The sequence below is a fragment of the Coregonus lavaretus genome (assembly GCF_964263955.1).
Source record: "Coregonus lavaretus genome assembly, chromosome: 6".
Lineage (NCBI taxonomy): Eukaryota > Metazoa > Chordata > Actinopteri > Salmoniformes > Salmonidae > Coregonus > Coregonus lavaretus.
The window spans coordinates 3854061-3872859 of NC_139993.1; the positions used below are offsets into that span (position 1 = coordinate 3854061).

The following is an 18799-nucleotide window of genomic DNA, read 5'->3' on the forward strand; positions in this document are numbered from 1 at the left end:
AACAGGCCGGGCAGGGCTGGCGACGCACACCGTAGGTTTGGTGCGTGGAGCAGGAACAGGCCGGGCTGGGCTGGCGACGCACACCGTAGGTTTGGTGCGTGGAGCAGGAACAGGCCGGGCTGGGCTGGCGACGCACACCGTAGGCTTAGTGCGAGGAGCAGGAACAGGCCGGGCAGGGCTGGCGACGCACACCGTAGGTTTGGTGCGTGGAGCAGGGACAGGCCGGGCTGGGCTGACGACGCACCCCGTAGGCTTGGTGCGTGGAGCAGGAACAGGCCGGGCTGGACTGGCGACGCTCACCGTAGGCTTGATGCGAGAGGCAGGAACAGGCCGGGCTGGGCTGGCGACGCGCACCGTACACTTAGTGCGGGAAGCAGGAACGAGCCGGGCCGGGCTGGCGACGTGCACCGTACACTTAGTGCGGGAAGCAGGAACGGGCCGGACCGGACTGGTGACGCACACCACTTGCTTGGTGTGAGGAGCGGGACTGGGTTTCATCATAACCCTCCGCTCCCTCAGCTGCCTACCGAGTTCCTCTCGCCATGCCTCATTTCTCACCCTTTCCCTAATGGCCTCTAATAGCTCCATCCTCTGCAACACTAACTCCTGCTCCCTCTTCGCCAGTAGCCCCCTTAACCTGGTGGCCTCCTCACCTAATCGCCCTGTGGCAGCCTCCTGCTGCCCAGTCGCCCCTGCCGTGTGCCCCCCCCTAAAAATTTTTTGGGGTTGCCTCTCGACCCTCCGACGCTGCTCCCACGTCCAGGCTGCCTGTTCCTGGACACGCTGCTTGGTCCTGGTATGGTGGGTTTTTCTGTCCGTGTTCGGTATTTGTCACCGTGGACTTCACGAGTCGTGTTTTGTTTTGTTAGTACTTTTATTAAATAAAGTCATGTTTGTTTCACACGCTGCGCCTTGGTCTACTCACTCCTACGACGATCGTGACAATTGTTCTATGGTGTAGCCTGAAAATCTGTGTTTTAATATGTGGTTTTTGATTAGATAAACACATTTATTTTGCTGAAAATACATTATGTTTTGAATTTTGGGCTTTTGCAATAATGTAGACAGTAGACTATTCAAATTAATTGGTTAATTAACAACAATTAACATTTGGTGAATAAATACGCTTTAAATAAAAACGCTTCCATGAAGTCTAGTTATCTGAAACTGATCATTTACAAGAATAAATGGTACAAAGAGTAGAATATGAAATGCTGTAGCTGCTAGATCTAGTTGGACCCCTGGACATTTCTAACACTTCTTGACAATCTTGCTCAGAAACGCAGCAAGACCATAGCTGTAATGTAAGGCATGCGTTTGGAAAGGAGAGCTCACCTCTACATAGTCTACATGATATGACCAAGATGTACCATAGTGGGGCAGCATGTGATTATAACTTTGCAGCCAAAGTGCATAAGTGATGATGACGGAACTCTGTCAATCATAACCATGCTAACCATGCTTTTCTTATTATTTATTTTAAAACAATATAACACTTTGTACAAACATATTACTTGTAAATTATACTGCATATCTGTTATGTAGTCTATAAAACGTATCAGGTCTGAGGTTTTTAGGAGTACATTCATGATGTGATTCCAAGGAATGAAGGGAATTATTAACCTGGACTAGGTCTTTGTAAGTCCAGGTACCAGTCTAGCTAACATTCCACCCCTTGCCACTCCTGTCAAAGGCATGGTACCCAGGCTAGGTCTTTGTACCTTCTTACATATAAATACAATTACAATAAAATTCAAATAACATACAGTATTACATATAAGACTAACATTCTTGTACTTTGCACATTGACATTCTTAAGTCTCCAAATAAGGAACAAACTGTAAAACAACACAGGTACAGGAGGGTTGTAGTGTGGAAGTAAAAATGGGTTTCATTTAGGAGATAAAAACAACGCAAATTAATTGTATATTCTTTTTTGTATCGTTGAAAGAGTTTTATTTGCCTACTGTGACCTACGGTTTGTACATAGTCAGCGTATGTCCTCTGTAGAGAATCTAGATGTACTGTATGCTGTACAGCCAGTCAATGCAATTTCCAGCTTCCAGCTTTCATACAATTGCACACTCCTCTGTGTAGAAAGCTGGTACCCACAAAAGATTAACTCAGGTCTGATGTTTTTTTTAGTCCACTGAAAACCCCTTATTCTAAAGAGCTTGCTAGTTATACCCTACTCCCTACAAAGTGCACTACTTTTAACCAGAGCCCTATGTGGGCTATATAGGGAATTGGGTGCCATTTGAGAGACAGTCCCAGTGTTCCCCAGTCACACGTAGCGTCCACTGGACTTGATCTCCGGACACAGCCAGGCCTCCAGGTCCTCTATCTTCATGGACTCTTTCCGACTGGTCAGACTGGCGGCGCGTGTGATCTTGGTCAGCGTCTCCTCGTAGGGCGGCGGCAGGTAGACCATGACGAACACACTGTCCGACATGTCAGAGCTGGTGCTGGTGTGGCGTTCGCGTTGGCCGGTGAGCGAGGAGAGGAACTCAGCGCTGCTCTCGGCGTCCTGGAGGTCCAGGGCGATGATTTGGGCCAGGCTGAGCTTGGGAGAGGAGCACCTCCAGTAGGCCAGGAGTACCAGGTGGCCCAGAATGAGGAGGGAGGCGACGGGGAGGACCACATAGAGGAGCAGCTCTGACCTCCCCTCCTGGTCGAGGTTCAGCTCATTCCAGTTGTAGCCCTGGTGGTTTTGGAGGGGAAAGGGTTAATAAACCACATCATTCAAAGGACAGAAAAAAGATTCCCATAAAATACATTCAGGACTATGTTAAAGATATGAAATCTGAAAATCAGTAATGGGTTTTGCCTCAAAACAGCAATGTTCCACTGGATCAGTGTTGATCCTCTTCCATCTTCTCAAAACTGAACATACATGGTTGTGAAATCCAGATATCCTACAGAGGCTCAATAGAGCTTATGCCATTTGATATTGCCTGAGTGTTCTATTCCCCTGTTGACACAATCAGTGTCCCAAATTCACCCGACCAATCAGTTTCAGTGCTCAGATAATGCTGATCCTCATCTGGATGACTGACTAAAGACCCGTCAACATCACTCCGCTCTGCTGAAAGTCCCGAAAAGCTTTCCTTTGCCATTTCCCTGACATGAACTGCACTCACAAGCTCTCATCATAGTCGTGATATCCAAGACTATTCCAAGAGGCTAAGGCACTCAACTAACAACAACAAGAGTGTGTAGCCTGCAGAAGTCTGTGTAGCCACAGGCTGGCCCAAGTACCTTGGACAGCGCTCCTCCAGTGAGGAAAAATAAAAGATAATATAAAATAAAAAATAATACACCTAAAAAAGTAGTGTTCAGAATAATTTTCTGTCTGTTCTTTAGATTGTTAAGCCAGTATGCCACCTACCTCCTCCCAGGTGTAACGCAAAAAAGTCAACTCAAAAACTGCTGCAGCTCTCCAGGACTCAGGTTGCCTACCTCCTGGGCCTACCAAAAAGTTACATCTCTGGGTCTCACAGTAGTCTACATGTAAAGACTACTGCTGAATCAGACTCACTCAGTAACAACAAGCTGATGATCCCTTACCTGTAACTGTCTCTCTACCGTGTGGGGAGAAGGTGACCCAGTCACCCAATCGATGGACCCTCTGCCGGCTGGCCCAAACTTTATCCAGCTGCTGTCCAGTAGCGTTCGCATGCTGCCGTGGTGTCGTTGTAGGCAAACGGCTAAACTGAGTAGCAGAACTCGAGACAAACACGTCCGACTACTAAGCGCTTATCCAGAGCGACTTACAGTTAGTGAGTGCATACATTTTTCATACTGGCCCCCCGTGGGAAACGAACCCACAACCCTGGCGATGCAAGCGCCATGCTCTACCAACTGAGCTACAGGGGACACTTACTTGCATCGAGTCATTCGCCATCGTTTTTCTAGCAGGCTTTGTGTGGTCGTGTTCCAGTGATGAAGCCGTTCTAGACCAGACCAACTAGACTGGACACATGCGATTGCCCGGCGAGTCCTCACAATGGTCTTCTCCACAAATTTAGGCAGGTAGATTGTCAAGTCATCCAAATTTCGCGCAAATATGCGCTCTGTCCAAAAACTCACCACTATATTCTCTGAGATAAATTAACTTTTAAAAACAATTCTCAGTCAATGGTCAAAGATAATCCCATTGTTGTGTCGCCTCAATGCACCACTGCCCAAAGAAGCTGGTGATCCCAAAATGTTTGTCTAGTTTCAACAAAAGGTTCGTTCAACAAATACAAAATGTTCCCGGGTGTGTCTTTAAAATATCAGCAGGGTAAAAGCCTAAAACAAAACTGTTTGATTCAGTTCATTGTTATTTTCTTTGGAGGCTAGCTATCAACAGCTAGAGCACAAGGGGAACAAACGGCACGACTCCCTCCCTATCCGCATAACAGACTCCGAAGAGGGATAGAGATCCATTGCTAACATACAACGCTACAGAGGCAAAAAAACTGTAACATCCGTGAAACATGAACAAGCGTCCGTCTCCCAGTATCACATGCCACAAAAGCCTTCTTTTAATCCGCTTTGAGCCATTTTGCGTTACAAACGGACTACCTTATATTACCGAATGACCGAAGATTGTCACCGGTAAAAGCGTTGTTGTTTGCTCTTCGTTTGGTTTTGGAGGGCAGAGGAATATCGCCTTGTCTGTCCGCGCATTGCCGATGATGGCTTGAGCGGGAGGCTACACTTTTTTTTTCTGGTGGAGCTGCGCGCGGTTGCGCTGGCGCAATGTGTATGGTAGGTAGCAGGAGCGCGCCCAATGTATCATGTGACCATGTCCAGACCATGGATTTGTCATTTCCATCTTCTCCTAATGAACAAACTGTTGCTTATCTCTTTCCCCTATTCCAGATTTGCAATTTCGCCACACACAAAACAACTGCTATTGTTATTACTCTGCTTACAAGTAATAATGTGCCCATACAATCACAACCACAAGATTGTAAATGGAGTACAGTTACAGTAGAATAAAACGTATATGACTGTACAGCATTTAATATCAGAAATCTACAAGTTAAACTCATGATCTAATATTGAAAGCAAGCCCAAATATATAGTGGATACATACTAGCCTACATTAAGCAAATGCCACTTTTCTAAAGTCTACAAGCCATAAGGTCAATACATAACAATAGTACCAAAGACTAACTGAGGTACAGTGTTGTGCAGAAGAGAGAGAGAGAGAGAGAGAGAGAGAGAGAGAGAGAGAGAGAGAGAGAGAGAGAGAGAGAGAGAGAGAGAGAGAGAGAGAGAGAGAGAGAGAGAGAGAGAGAGAGAGAGAGAGAGAGAGAGAGAGAGAGAGAGAGAGACTATGCACTCTATTGGGCAGCAGGTAGCCTAGTGGTTAAGAGCGTTGGGCCAATGACCTAAAGGTTGCTGGTTCGATTTCCCGAGCCGGCAAGGTGGGAAAATATGCCGTTCTGCCCTTGAGCAAGGCAGTTAACCCCCAACAACAACTGCTCCCTGGGCGCCATGGACGTCGATTAAGGCAGCCCCCCGCACCTCTCTTGGGTTAAATGCGGAAGACACATTTCGGTTGAATGCATTCAGCTGTGCAACTGACTAGGTATCCCCTTTCCCTATTGACTTCCTTATCCCTACATAAGCAGAAACTCAAACTATAGCTGAATAAAACGAAAACAAATCGCAGGGCATGCAAATGGGAGATTTGCTTACCGAGAATTTGATAGTGCCAGAGGTAGACTGAGACGGAAGAGCAAAGGAGCACCTGGTCATAGGTGCTGTTAGGTGAAACACATCACACAAAGGCTGTGAAAATGCACACCAGAAATAGCCTGCTTACATCTGATAGCAGTAATGAGCAGGCTAAATAAACATAGCCTACATACACATCATCAAGTCTTTCATCCTATTTCCTTGTGGGGTATAGGGCAGGAGTTTATTTGATTTTACCTTGTTCCGTTTCCAGGCTTTTGCTTGCTGGAGTATATTATGGGGTATACATCTGCAATATACTGCTAATAATGTTAAACTTTATTGAAAAATACTTTTGGAAATAGTAGTATAGATCATGTTCTTGCCTTTGACAGTTTATCAGATCAGAGTTTTTCCTGGTCAGGTTCTGCATGACAGGCTGTGTTTGCACAGGCAGTCCAATTATGATCGTTTGCCCAATTCTTGGAAAAAGAGCTGATCTGATTGGTCAAAATACCAATTAGTGGAAAATATCAGAATTGGGCTGCCTGTGTAAACGCAGCCATAGACCTTGTTTTGACCTCCATAATCTCTGCAACCCAGAACCAAATCTTGCGTGAGTGCCGGGCCAGCTACTCGATTAGGTTCCGGTAGGGAGAGGTTAAGATATTGGACTAGTGCGAGTGAGTGGTGAAAGCAGGATGGACTTTGGTAGCCGTCATAAGAGACTATGACCTCCACAACCCTGAAGCTATTACATTTGAATGATCTAAACTGTCAAAGGCAAGAATATGATCTATTCTTTTTTGTACATTTCCAGAAGTATTTTTCCCTCTCGATTAACATTATTAGCAGTATATTGCAGATGTATTCCCTCAGAAACACAAATTGAGAAAATACTCAAATGTAACTCTTATTGTGTCAATACCAATACAGTTAAGAGTGTTAAAGCCTAGATTAACTATAATGACTGGCATAGTGAACTCATAATGACTGGCACAGTGAACTCATAAGGACTGGCACAGTGAACTCATAATGACTGGCATAGTGAACTCATAATGACTGAAACAGTGAACTCATAATATTGATGCAGTACCCACATCAATTTGCACTTAATAATTTGTAGTCTACAGTAGGCCTGTTAAAAACAAAAAAAAGAGGTTCAAAATAGATGCAAGTACATGTTTATTGAATGAAATAGGTCCGGGCCGGGCTATGGGAGGAATCATCATGGTTTGTAATGGTTTGTTAATTTTTTTTTTTTTGGGGGGGGTATTGTCATGCCAGTTTCATCATCAGCCACGTCGTCTAGGTCCGCTTCCTTGGCCCTTTCAGCCAAGAGCTCCTTGGTGAGGGTGATGTCACTACTACCTCCTGGCTCCAAAATGGCCGTCAGAGCTCCAATCTTCAGCATGGTCATCTATGACGTGTCCGATGGTGTCTGCCATGCAACAGATGGCTCCCTCGCCACAATAGCGTGGGGGTATGGTTGGAATCATCAAATGGGTTGTGAGTAGGGGGGTTTGTCTCCCTCTTCTGTTGACTCTGGGTTTGTGGAGAGGAGGCAAGTGCACTGAAGTGCACTAAGTGGGTATACCCACACAACTACTTTTTGCCGCTTCTCTTTTTGCAGGGGAAGCAAAATAGTTTTGCCAGGGCAGCTGTAATCCTCAGGAGGAGAGATCGTTTTTTCCCCGGCTCATCAGCCACGGTTTCTGAACAGGTGACAGAGAACATGGAATGACATCATTAGGACAAACCGTTAAAAAAACTTTTGCAATGGAAAACAAAACCACCTTTTTTTTTGTTCAAGGAAGTTCCTCCCTGTTACTTCCATTTAATGAATAAGACCCTGATAACTTCATCATAGTCTCTTCCCCTAACATTACAATGTGGTGAAATAATATAATTTTGTTGAAGACAAATAGACATGTGGACTGACAGAAGGGAGGACTTACCATCAGTGCCAAGGGGAGACACCTTGTTCTTCTTCAGGGTCTTCTTGCGACCTCGCTTCTCCTCTCCTGACTTCCTCACTCCTTCCTTCACAGCCTCATCCTTCACTGTCTTCTTAGTAGAGAGAGAAACAAATATGAGTTGGTGCCTCACAATCAAACAGCCCCTATAACTAAACAACATACTGGTTAATGATAGACTCCTTACCTGTGTGGAGGTGCTGTCCACAAGGTCTGCGGAGAGGGAGCTGTTGCTGGCCTTCTCCAAGCTAGCAGAGTCACATTTCTTGTTGTCGTCGATCGCAGCCACCTCCTCTTGGTCCTCTTCTAGGGTTTCCCCCTGGGCCAAGAGTTCCTCTGTGAGGGTGATGTCACTCTTTGAGGAGCTTGAGGAGGAGCGTGACCTCCCACTACCAAGGCTCCTCCTCGCTCCAAAATGGCCGTCAGAACTCCAGTCCTGGGCGTAGTCGCCTATGACGTGCGCGATGGTATCTGCCATGCAGTCCTCGATGAGGATCTCACCCGGAAGGAGAGAGGGAATCTTCCCCAGGAGGCCCTGCCTGGCCTCAGTGGGGGTCAGGGAGCTGGTACTCACCTCAGAGACATCAGCTCCCCCGACCTCTTCTTCCAAGGTCTGGGCAGGAGCTGCCCATGCTGCCTGAGTGGTCGTCAGGAATCCCGCACCCATGGAGGTGCTGGGGACCACCTCATCTTCATCCAGACAGGGGTTGAACTCCAGGGTCTGTGCAGGAGCTGCCCGTGCTGCCTTGGTTGAGGTGGAGGGCTCTGAGTGTAAGACAGTCATGACACTCGTGACCAACTCCTCTTCTTCCTCTGACGAAGAAGGACACTGAGTGTAAGGGAACCTGTCCCTGGCACCAGAATCCAATCCTAAGAAAACACACTAATACTCTGAACTGATTCAAAGCCACATCCATGTACAGCACTATGCAGTATCTAGTACATTTACTATAATGATAATACACTGGTTATTACACTGGTTATAACAGGGTTAATACTGGTCATATTGGTAAAACAGGTTATAAATGGACCTTTCTGGATGATGACACTGGCCCTGTAATTGTCGTTGCAGGTCCTGTTCAGCCTCTTTTCCAACCAGGCGGTCAGGATCTGGCAGACGTCCTCTAGTCAAATCAACATTTATTTAAAATGTATATATAGATATATCATTATTATTTTTTATAGATGATTTTCTTCACAAAATTAGTGAACTAGGCCTTTATGACTCCTGTATGAGCGGAGAAAATGACTTGTCAGCAGAGCGGAGAAAAATACTCCCTCCCCCCATCGACAGCACCCCCACCCCAAAACATCTTGGTCACATTGTAAATGGCAATAACAATAATAACAAGGGAGCAAAAGGAGACAAGACTACATAATAACTAACCTAGTGCCCTCTTGTCTTGATCAGAGAGTGAGGTGGAGGCCTGGGGGGTCAGGATCAGGGAGCTGCCCCTCTCCTCCTCCCCAACCCCATGAGACAAGCTGGAGTCGCTGTCCCACAAATCCTCCTCGCTGGATGTGGGGGTGCTGGGAGGCTGGGTCTGCTCCATGTCCCATGTGCTGGTCTGCCAAATCTCCCCTGCCCTCTCCCTGAACAGGGCAAAGACATTGAGGGACCCCTCACTGAGGGCTTTATGGACATCCCTTCTCTTGGCCCTCCTCACTGGCCCCAGTTCTCTCACACTGACACTGGAGTGGGGTGTGTCTCTCTGGAGATAAACCCTCTCCATCTCCACTGCCTGATGACAGAGGTCGAACCGTCTCGAAACCTGTGAGGACCCAGAGCTTCTGTTGGAGCAGGACACACCTGGATGTTCCAGAGATAGTGGCTGAGCATCCACACACTCTACCAGCTCTGGCATGTTGGACCGGCTCGATCCCTGTGATGACCCAGAGCAGCTGGAGAGCCTCTCATCGGTCAGAGCGATGCCTTGATTGGTGGTCTCCAGGTCATTCATACCAGAGGAGAAGAGGTCCTCCTGGGCATTCCTCAGGATATTACTCACAACCATGTCTGCTGTAGCCTGAAGCTCCTTGTCTGTCTCAGAATTGGGCGTGGGGGGCTGCCCGCCCCTGAGCCTCCCCTTTGGCTCAGAGCTCTGCCGGTGGAACGTCTCCGAGACGATCTTCAGCACCCCTGACCCCCGGAAGGAGCAGTTGGATGATTCTGGACTGGAGATCCTGAGCAGAGCTATCGCTGGCAGGAGGAACGCATAGGACTCAGGTGTCATCTCACGGGGTGTGTCCGCCAGAGAAGTGGCATCGGAGGTGACATCACTCTCTGGGGTCTCTGGGGTAAGGGGGTCATCAACAGATGGAGAGGAGTTCATTCTCACCTCATCCTCAGGTGTCATGGGGCCTGGTGGCACTGAAAGAGAAGAGAATCAGAATTACCGCTGAACAAGCTCGTAACCATGGCAACGATTCTATTGAATAACCACTGTGTCACCAACACCCACCTGTTGTCTCCACCTTCGTCACTTTAGTGTTCTTGATAGCTGGCAGGACACCTAAAGAAAGAGGAGAGTCGAGCCATTAGTTGATTCTTCCACCATATATCCTTTAAGAATTCGATCAATAAATCCAAGTATTTTGGAAGTGGTGATCAATACTCACTGTAACTGGATGTTGTAGATAGAAGCGGTGGAGGCAGCGCCAACACACCAACTACTTGGTGGCTTGGTTTTTTCGCCGCTGCCTTGGCCTCTCTGTCCTTTCTGGACTCCACGGCCTCTCTGGCGTTCTTTTCGGCCTTGGCCATCTTGGCCTGACCGCTCAGCCTGGGGCCTCGTGGGGGCTTCGGCACGAAGTTCTGAGATAAACAACAATATTAGCAAAATCGTATCACCATAGAAACCATCTCTTTCACCATAGACATGACGGTACTGAGTGACATGTCACATAAGGGCTAACTTTAGAATTAGAATAAGAATCAGAATTTGAATGCTATTGGTTCTAACTAGTACAGTAAGTGACCCATGCATCATTATCTCATTGTAAAAAAAAAACAGGTTGAGAACACGTCATATAACTTACATTACAACCAACTCTCAGTTACAACCAGGTAAAGATTTCAAAACAAAACGTCCTTATACAACCAGGGGCATGTTCAGCAAGACAACGTTTAGCAACATTCAGATAGAATTACGCTATAATGAACAAACATGCCTCTTAAACATGTAGAATAAGGAATCACGTAAGCTCTAGTCATGGCATTTGTATCGGCAATGTTCAACAACGTTTTGCCACTGAACATGGCCCAGTATACAACCTGCCCATCCCCTACCAAGGTGCCAATCAAAATGGATGTGGGCGGAGCTCAGATTAGGGGTGACCAAAAATGGACAAGCGTGGTTTAGCCCTATACATCATTAGCATATGAATGACAGCACTATCCACTTGACCAACGAACCAATAAAAATGGATGTCCAATTAAGGCATAGCATTTCTGACCAAGAGCCAATCAAAACGGATGTGGCAGGCACTCGGGATTTGATTCGAAGATGGGACCAAAATTGGAAGTGGGCAGGGCTTAATCACATTAAAAGCCTAATCACAACTGAAGTGGGTGTGGCTTAGAGCCAACCAGTCTGCTCTGAGAGGTTTGCCTGGAGTACATTCAGCATGCCTAACGTTACAAAACGTTTTGAACGTTTTCCAATTGAACTGATACGTATTTCACTCTGAACTGTTCAAAGCATTTTGCAACAGAACTCAAAGCCGTTTCTAACCTTTAGGGGGCTGTTCTTGGGGCAGTCCACCAGTGCTGGCAGCCTTGGTCCATTATGGTCATCTGTCTGAAGCGCCTGTTCTCCAGCACTAACTTGGAGGGTCCCAGCCTGGGGTAGAGGAATGTAATGAAATAAATTACACTTGAGCCCTCCATTTTTATGCCCACTTTTCCAAACATAAAGCATATCAGTCTGTTTTTTGCATAGGCCAGTGGTTTTCAACCCTCTCCTTGGGGAACCCCAGACATTTCACAATTTTGTTGTAGCCCTAAACAAGCAAACCTGATTCACCTATTCAAGGGCTTAATGATTAGTTGACAAGTTGAATTAGGTGTGCTAGCTGTGGAATACAGTGGAACGTCTGGGGGTCCTCAAGGAGAGGTTTTAAAACCCCTAGCATATGGCTGTACTACTAAAAATATTTCCCCATTACAGAGACACACAGATAACTTTTTTTATTTTCTTATATGAGACTTACCTTTAGACAAACTCTCCTTAACCGTTTATGACTTTTACCCATTTTATTTTAAAACATCCTTCAGATTGGACCTGTACCATGATAGAAAAATTATAAACAAATACATTTTTATCTTCAATTTTCTAACATTTTAAATAAAATCCTGGTAAATTTAGCTGTACATACAGTTACACAGAATTTCTTGTCCAGGCAAAGTAATGTCTTTGAACATGAGGATGACTGTCCTACGCAAACTATCAACTCAACTGAGCCAATCAACTTAATCATTTCTTGACTGCGTTTATGTCATAGGCTCATATATTACGTCATACACGATTATGTCAACAACAACAGCGCACAGCGACCACGCCGAGAGATTAATACATGTTCTGATCACATTCGAAATCTTTAAAAAGTTTAAAATGTAATGTAACCCAATTCACTTCGATTCAGTGGGGTTTTATTTATCAATGTTGCCCTCTGGTTGCAAGAACTGAGAGAGCCATGAATCGAAGCGTGGAGCCGGTGGTCATCATCAGTCTGCACTCCGCACACTCACTTCTAGACTTTTGATAGAGTTAGTTAGTATAACTCTATTCATATAGCTACTGGGGATACTAATATTGACAAATCAAAGCATATATTTTTTCATACCAGTGTTGTCAAACAAACGATAATATTTGGCTTGACAATGACAATGGTGTAAGATATATGGTCTTTTTTTTTACATTTTGCAATCATTTATTTATTAGTCTTCCTAGGCAGAAGGGTTGTCTATCTCCAATTATGTATATAAATAAGCCCACATAATTGTCAAGAGGTTTTGTGCATGTTTCGGCCAGCAGAGGGGTCCGCTCGCTCTAGTGGTTGCTTCACACGCTCTCGTAGTAGTAGTTCTCGCGCTAGGCTAGCCTGCAGACAGACTAAATCAGTTGAGACGGGACCGAGCGTCAGATATAGACGCCAAGGGAAAGAGAGGAGGCTGGAGACGGAGAGAGATTGAGAGCCATACTTGTCAAGTCCTGGACTGACGGTGGGACCGGAACGTCCATGGCGCTGCACATGAGCTCTTCACAAGCATTCAGAGGATTGGGGAAGTGGCGTAGGTGTCGCTTAGTTAGCTAATAGCTAACTATCCTCAATTCATGAAAATACTGGCTCAGAAAGTTGTAACTTGTAAAGTGTTCAATTAATACACAACACACAAGAAACCCGTGTCTTATAGTGCAGTTGCTAGCTATCTGACAAGCTAAAGCTAGCTAGCTAATGAAGGATTTCGAGGAGGTGTCAACCTAAGCAAACTCACCAGAAAGCCAGGTCACATAGGAAGAAAGCATGGAACGGGGGGAGACGAAAAATAATCCTGAATCATCACCAGACACAGGTGACTTTCTGTCAAAATGCATAGGTAGCTTAATAATTATGTAGACGAAAAACGTGCTAACTCTGCTAGTCAAATTCAAATCAGCAAATTATTTCCCGCAATTTCTCAGAAAATGTGGAGCATTTAGAGGATCGTGCTTTGGCGCCCTCATGTGGCGATCAAAGGGACAGCACATGGGATGCGGCTTGGAAGTCCACGTCCTCATGCCATGACATCAACATGATGGATCAGAAGCTCAGACCCATTGAACAGCAACTCCAGTACCTGCTGAATAAGGCGGATGAGTTTCAGGCACATCTTTTATACAGGTAACGTTAGAGTCAGTTAGGAAAGTTGTTAATGTAGTCTAAGATAATGATAGGTAAAGGTTAGGTGAGTCAATGATTAGTGCACCTAAACTATACAATTGCATCTAGTGGTGTTTCAAGTTATTGTTTATTATTTATCAAAAGGATTAAAGTAATACATAATGAATCCCTGTCCTGTGACATAACCATGTGTGTGTGTTGTCTGCAGACGTGACAATCTGCAAAAGGAAAACTTTGCTTGTGTGGTGCCTACTTTCCTGCGGACCTGTCAGCCCTACTTCACTTACCTGGAGTCGACCGCTCGCAGCTCCCTGCCCCAGCGCACGCCTCTGCCCGTGTACATCCGCTCACGAGTAAGAGCCTTTCGAAACACAATCCTACTCACCTGAATCCGGATAGGACAAAACTGTCCCTCTTTATTGACAAGTGTTGCTGAATCGCCTCTCTATCCTCAATTCATGCACCTTGGTTGGAAAGTGAGGTAGCGGCAGTGATCCCTTCCCTTTGCACTGTTTATTGATATTAAATGTATTCTACACTTCACACAAACATAAATGTCTCTGTGAATCAACTCTGGTCAAGAATAAAGGCTTATGAGAGGTTTGAGAAATAATAGAGAAAAATCAAGAGATGCTGTAAACTGAGAATGGTGTGTATTGAGTAATTGTGTGTGTGTGTCTGTCTGTCTGTCTGTCTGTCTGTATTTATGTGTTTGTCCATCTCTCCAGTTGTTAGACTTCTCCCAGCAGCTGTGTGCGAGGCTGGAGCAGCTGGTCTTGACCTACGCCTCCTTTGACTTTCTCTCTCTGGAGGAGGCTGAGCCGGCCAGGTGCTGTGCTTACCAGAAGAGGCTGGTGGGAGGAGCTATAGGACGGCCTCATTGTAATGTCTGGAGTAGAGTAAATGGAATGGAGTCAAACATGTGGTTTTCATATGTTTGATGTGTTTGATACCATTTAATTTATTCCATTCCAGCCATTACAATGAGCCCGTCCTCATAGCACCTCCCACCAGCCTCCTCTGGTACTTACACCATAACATCTGAAGGCAGTGAGCCACTAAACACACACATAGGCACATACAGACGCATAGCGCCGCTGTCGGGTGAAAACCTCATCTCCAAAACAGACACTTTTCAGGAAATTGAAAAAAACTCCCATATTAGACTATTTTTAACGAACTTACAATTTCGAAATTTCAGAAGCTATTTTGAATATATTTTCTTGGTCCTAGAGTTATGAAATGTTCAGAGTACACTGAGGAAACTTAGTGCTTTCAACACAAAATTTGAGTTACAAGGTTTTCATCAGACAGCGACGATATGTACCAACACTACTTGAATACCTGTATTTAGATCCACAAATGGAACATTCTGGAGTATGAGCCAAATATTTTAGAGGACAGCTGCTTGGACTTGTCAATCCTTATTCTCATTCGTCTGACATTCATTCCACAATCCTTCATCTAGCCATTTATGTATCTATCATTCTCCCCTCTCTCCATTCCAGTATCTCCCATTTCTACATAGGCAAGTGTCAGATAGACAGTGTGAGGCTGTCCATATACCGGTACTGTTGTCCAGCCCCGTACCTGGCTGGGGTCGACACTGGCCTGTACAAACGCATGCGCTGGAATGTGGAGAGACCCAGAGAGAGCCTACAGCAGGAAACTGATGGCGAGATGGAGGGAGAGACAGAGGAGGACAAGCCAGTGGCAGGGAAAGAGAGAGCTACCAAGACAGATTAGTGAGTGAGAGCGAGAGAGAGGGGGAGGTAGAGAAAGGGTTAAAGTAAGGCATAACATGTCAATAAACAATAATTGTAGTACAATATTAGTGCCAAGAATACTTTGGGACTCTTTTGAACTGAGATGTTGGATGACAATGTACATTTTGGAATTCAGGCCTAAGAACAGTTGATCAGATGGCATCTCACTGCCTGTGTCTGTGTCTGTATTTGTGTGTGACTGTGTGTGTTTCTCGAGCAGCTACTTCCTGTGCTACGAGGACGTCCCTGAGGAGCCTGCTGAGGGGGGCGATGGAGAGGGTAAAGGGGAGACGGTTGCTATAGGCAACGTGGTCAGGATGTGGTCAATCGGTCAGTGGGTCCAAACGCAGCCTGAACCTGTGACAGACGACATCTACGAATGGTACAAAGTCACACTCAGATCGCTACACAACACTCTTTCATCTTTGACTTGTTTAAATAAGATTTTTTTTGCACAAACTCTACTTAAGACTAAGTACCTTACAAGTACCATGTTAATATAGCTCACACTGTGTGTGCCTGGTGCGTGTGTGTTTGTGCGTCTCTGTGTGTGTGTGTGTGTGTGTGTTCCAGGGTGCTGTGCTGGGTTCCACAGGCTCAGTACCACAGGCTTTTGTGTCTGGGAGGAGAGGAGCCCACTGCCTGCAGTGCTACTGACTGTCTACTGGGGGCGTTGTTCTCTCAACAGAGCCCAGTGGAAAGCCCCAGTCCTGAAACAACATAAAGAGACAAGCCACTTTTCTAGAACTATCTTTGACCATAACATGCTCCCATTGATTAAAGGATTTAACATTACTTATTGTTAGTTTTACATTGTGTTATGTTCGGCTAATGTTTCCAAATCTAAGTAACTATTGGGAAGGACATTAAGGACTGAACACTGAAATAGCTCTGGTTCCAACTAGCCAGTCATCCATGACAAATGTTTTTCTTATGGTTCCTTACATATTGTATAAAAATAAATATAATTTCTAAAGATAGCAAGTTTTATTACCAATTCCCTACCAGCTAGTGATACATTTGAACTGTATCTGATGTCTGTTCATATTCAAGGTTATATTGAGCACGTATGTATGTTACTGTATTGTGTGGTTGTTGGAAATCATTTTGTATGATGTTAAGAATAAAATTATTGACCTGTCATTTGTATGGGAGTGTTATTTTATGAAAGAAAACAATTTATTGAAAATAAATCATTGTGTTTCAGAGAACAAAAAATAATTGAATATTTTCAAAACATGGGGTCTCAGTACTGTACTTAAATTGTAAATTATTTGTTTGTAAACAATGGAGTAATTAAACATTACATTTTTCCATATGATAAAGATAGAGTTAAGATTTTTTCTTTATTGATAATATTTCACGTTTGCAGCGCAAAATAGCCTACTGTGACATCTAGGCAGTTCAGAATGAAAAGCGTTCTGTTTCAGAATACTTTCTAGCGCTGTCCTTGCCGCAGTTATTTTTAGTTCACTTGTACCATCTAGTGGTGATCACAATGTCTTATGTTTGCTAAAGTTCTATATTTGAGCATTCTATAGTTCTATTTTTATACACATACATTCTGAATTCAGACTGCTATAATACACTACTTGGTTACATTGCTCGATTGTTTAGTTCTTATTTAGGATTTACAGAAGTTTTCTAGCACAGTTTAGCAGTTTTTAGTTGAGTTTTCTGTAAATAAATCTTTTCTAGCTGTTATACTGGTCTCTTGGTGATACCTTGGAGCAAATATGGATGACTCTACATCCATCCAAGGGTCTTCTTGGGTCGATTGTTACCTTGATGAGCAGGTATTTAATTAATTAATTTTCCATTAATTATTCAATAGCTCTCATGTGTATAAGCATCTATTTTGATGTTCTCCTTTAGTTTTTAATACATTTTGGACCGACCACATCCATGATAAATCTGTGATATCCTGAACAAAATGACATTGTCAAGGCCATAAAATAAAATGTCCTGTGTGATACCACTGCTAATATTAAACTCCTACTGTGCGTACAGATGTTGAAGGTGAAGGGTCGCCAGAGACTCCATGAGATCGAGCAGGAAGTTCATAGAGAGCTGAGCGTGACACTAAGCCAATGTCACCAGTCCCCAGGAGAGGTATACTCATACTTTTCCATTCCCTAAACTATAGTACACCATTGCTACCATCCACATAGACTGTTTATTTACCTGTTATTGCACCTTAAGTTCACAAAGGAACAGTATGAACAAATGTCTTCCTCTCTTCCGTCTGAAGGTAGCCATGGAGGGGCAGCAGCTCCTGACTGACAAGGCCAAGCCATGGGTTACTTCCCATGAGCATCTTGGTTCTGCAGCTCTGATGAATGGCGACACAGCAGGTATGCTCTCAGAGAAACAGGCCCAACCTGAGATCAGGTCAGATGAGATGCTCCAGGTGGAGTTCCTCAGCCAGACCCAGGTGGAGATTCCACAGGAGGTCAGGGAGGTCATGGACAGCCTGCTGGACAAGGTGGCGGATGGAGAAGCCCAGGAGAAGAAGGCTGAGGTCTTCAAGGCAAACCTGATCCCCTATCCCTCCTCATCCTCAGCAGTCAATGTCATGAAGGTCCTGGAGAGCCAGGTAGACAAGGTAAGACTGGATCCTTTATTTGTGCATTTTTGTTGTATACTACACTCTTAGAAAAAAGGGTTCCAAGGGGTTCTTCGGCTGTCCCCATAGGATAACCCTTTTTGGTTCCACGTAGAACCCTTTTTGGTTCCAGGTAGAAAGAACCCTTTTGGGTTCGATGTAGAACCCTCTGTAGAAAGGGTTCTACATGGAACCGAAAAGGTATTCTACCTGGAACCAAAAGGGTTCTACCTGCAACCAAAAAGGGTTCTTCAAAGGGTTCTCCTATGGGGACAGCTGAAGAACCCTTTAAAGTTCTAGATAGCAAAAAAAATTCTCAGTGTAGTACTATACCTGTACATGTAATAAGAAATACTCTACAAGACATGTGATAGGCAGTAAAGACACCAGAGGTGTACATAGAACTAACATTACAATGCCTCTCTTTCTCTTCCATGTGAAGGAGAAGAAGGTTGAGGTCCTTGACCTTAGCACCTGTCCCATACTCCAAACGGCCCTTACAGACATTGAGACCACGATGAAGACTGCATACAAGACCATGCCAAAGCAGATTGTGGTACTTGGTTCTACCATTAAGCATATCATCACCCAGGTGCTTCTTCAAGTAGATCCCTAAGCCTTTCAGGAGGGAGTCTATTTGGAGACACCTGTTATCATCAACAACACCAAAGCTCTTCTGTGGTCTATTCCCTGTGTTCAAGTAACTGAGGATGAGGAGATGTCTAACACTCAGCAGTCCATTGATGCTTATGAGGTGGCCAAGACTGTTATCAACAACCTGGAGGAGGTGCTAGGCCCAAAACCTGTGTTGGCGAGAGCACTGGGAATCAGGTCACACATCTTGACAAGGTACATTGTTCATCTCGTAGGTCTATGCATTTCTAAGACAGTGCCTG

General features: G+C 44.9%; 2 protein-coding genes across 2 annotated transcripts; one reads left to right on the top strand and one right to left on the bottom strand.

Moving 5' to 3' along the window:
- Positions 1-2168: 2168 nt before the first annotated feature.
- LOC311130906 (small integral membrane protein 28-like) lies at positions 2169-3736 on the bottom strand. The gene is made up of 2 exons (XM_084163719.1): positions 3568-3736; positions 2169-2701 (listed from the first exon to the last, which is right to left on the bottom strand). The coding sequence occupies exons 1-2, from the start codon at positions 3676-3678 to the stop codon at positions 2285-2287; spliced, it is 528 nt and encodes a 175-aa protein (XP_084019845.1). The 5' UTR covers positions 3679-3736; the 3' UTR covers positions 2169-2284.
- Positions 3737-13175: 9439 nt separating this feature from the next.
- LOC311130791 (UPF0575 protein C19orf67 homolog) lies at positions 13176-16022 on the top strand (the record flags this gene model as incomplete). Its single annotated transcript, XM_084163588.1, has 7 exons — positions 13176-13224; positions 13334-13532; positions 13741-13885; positions 14261-14361; positions 15041-15277; positions 15516-15680; positions 15872-16022. 7 exons carry the CDS (start codon positions 13176-13178, stop codon positions 16020-16022), a joined length of 1047 nt encoding a protein of 348 aa, XP_084019714.1.
- Between the last annotated feature and the right edge of the window lie 2777 nt (positions 16023-18799).

Excerpts from the sequence above, each read along its gene's own strand:
- LOC311130906 (XM_084163719.1), bottom strand. The coding sequence starts at position 3,678 with ATGCGAACGCTACTGGACAGCAGCTGGATAAAGTTTGGGCCAGCCGGC. Across the intron at positions 2,702-3,567 it reads CGGTAGAGAGACAGTTACAG|GGCTACAACTGGAATGAGCT; the intron begins GTAAGGGATCAT and ends CAAAACCACCAG.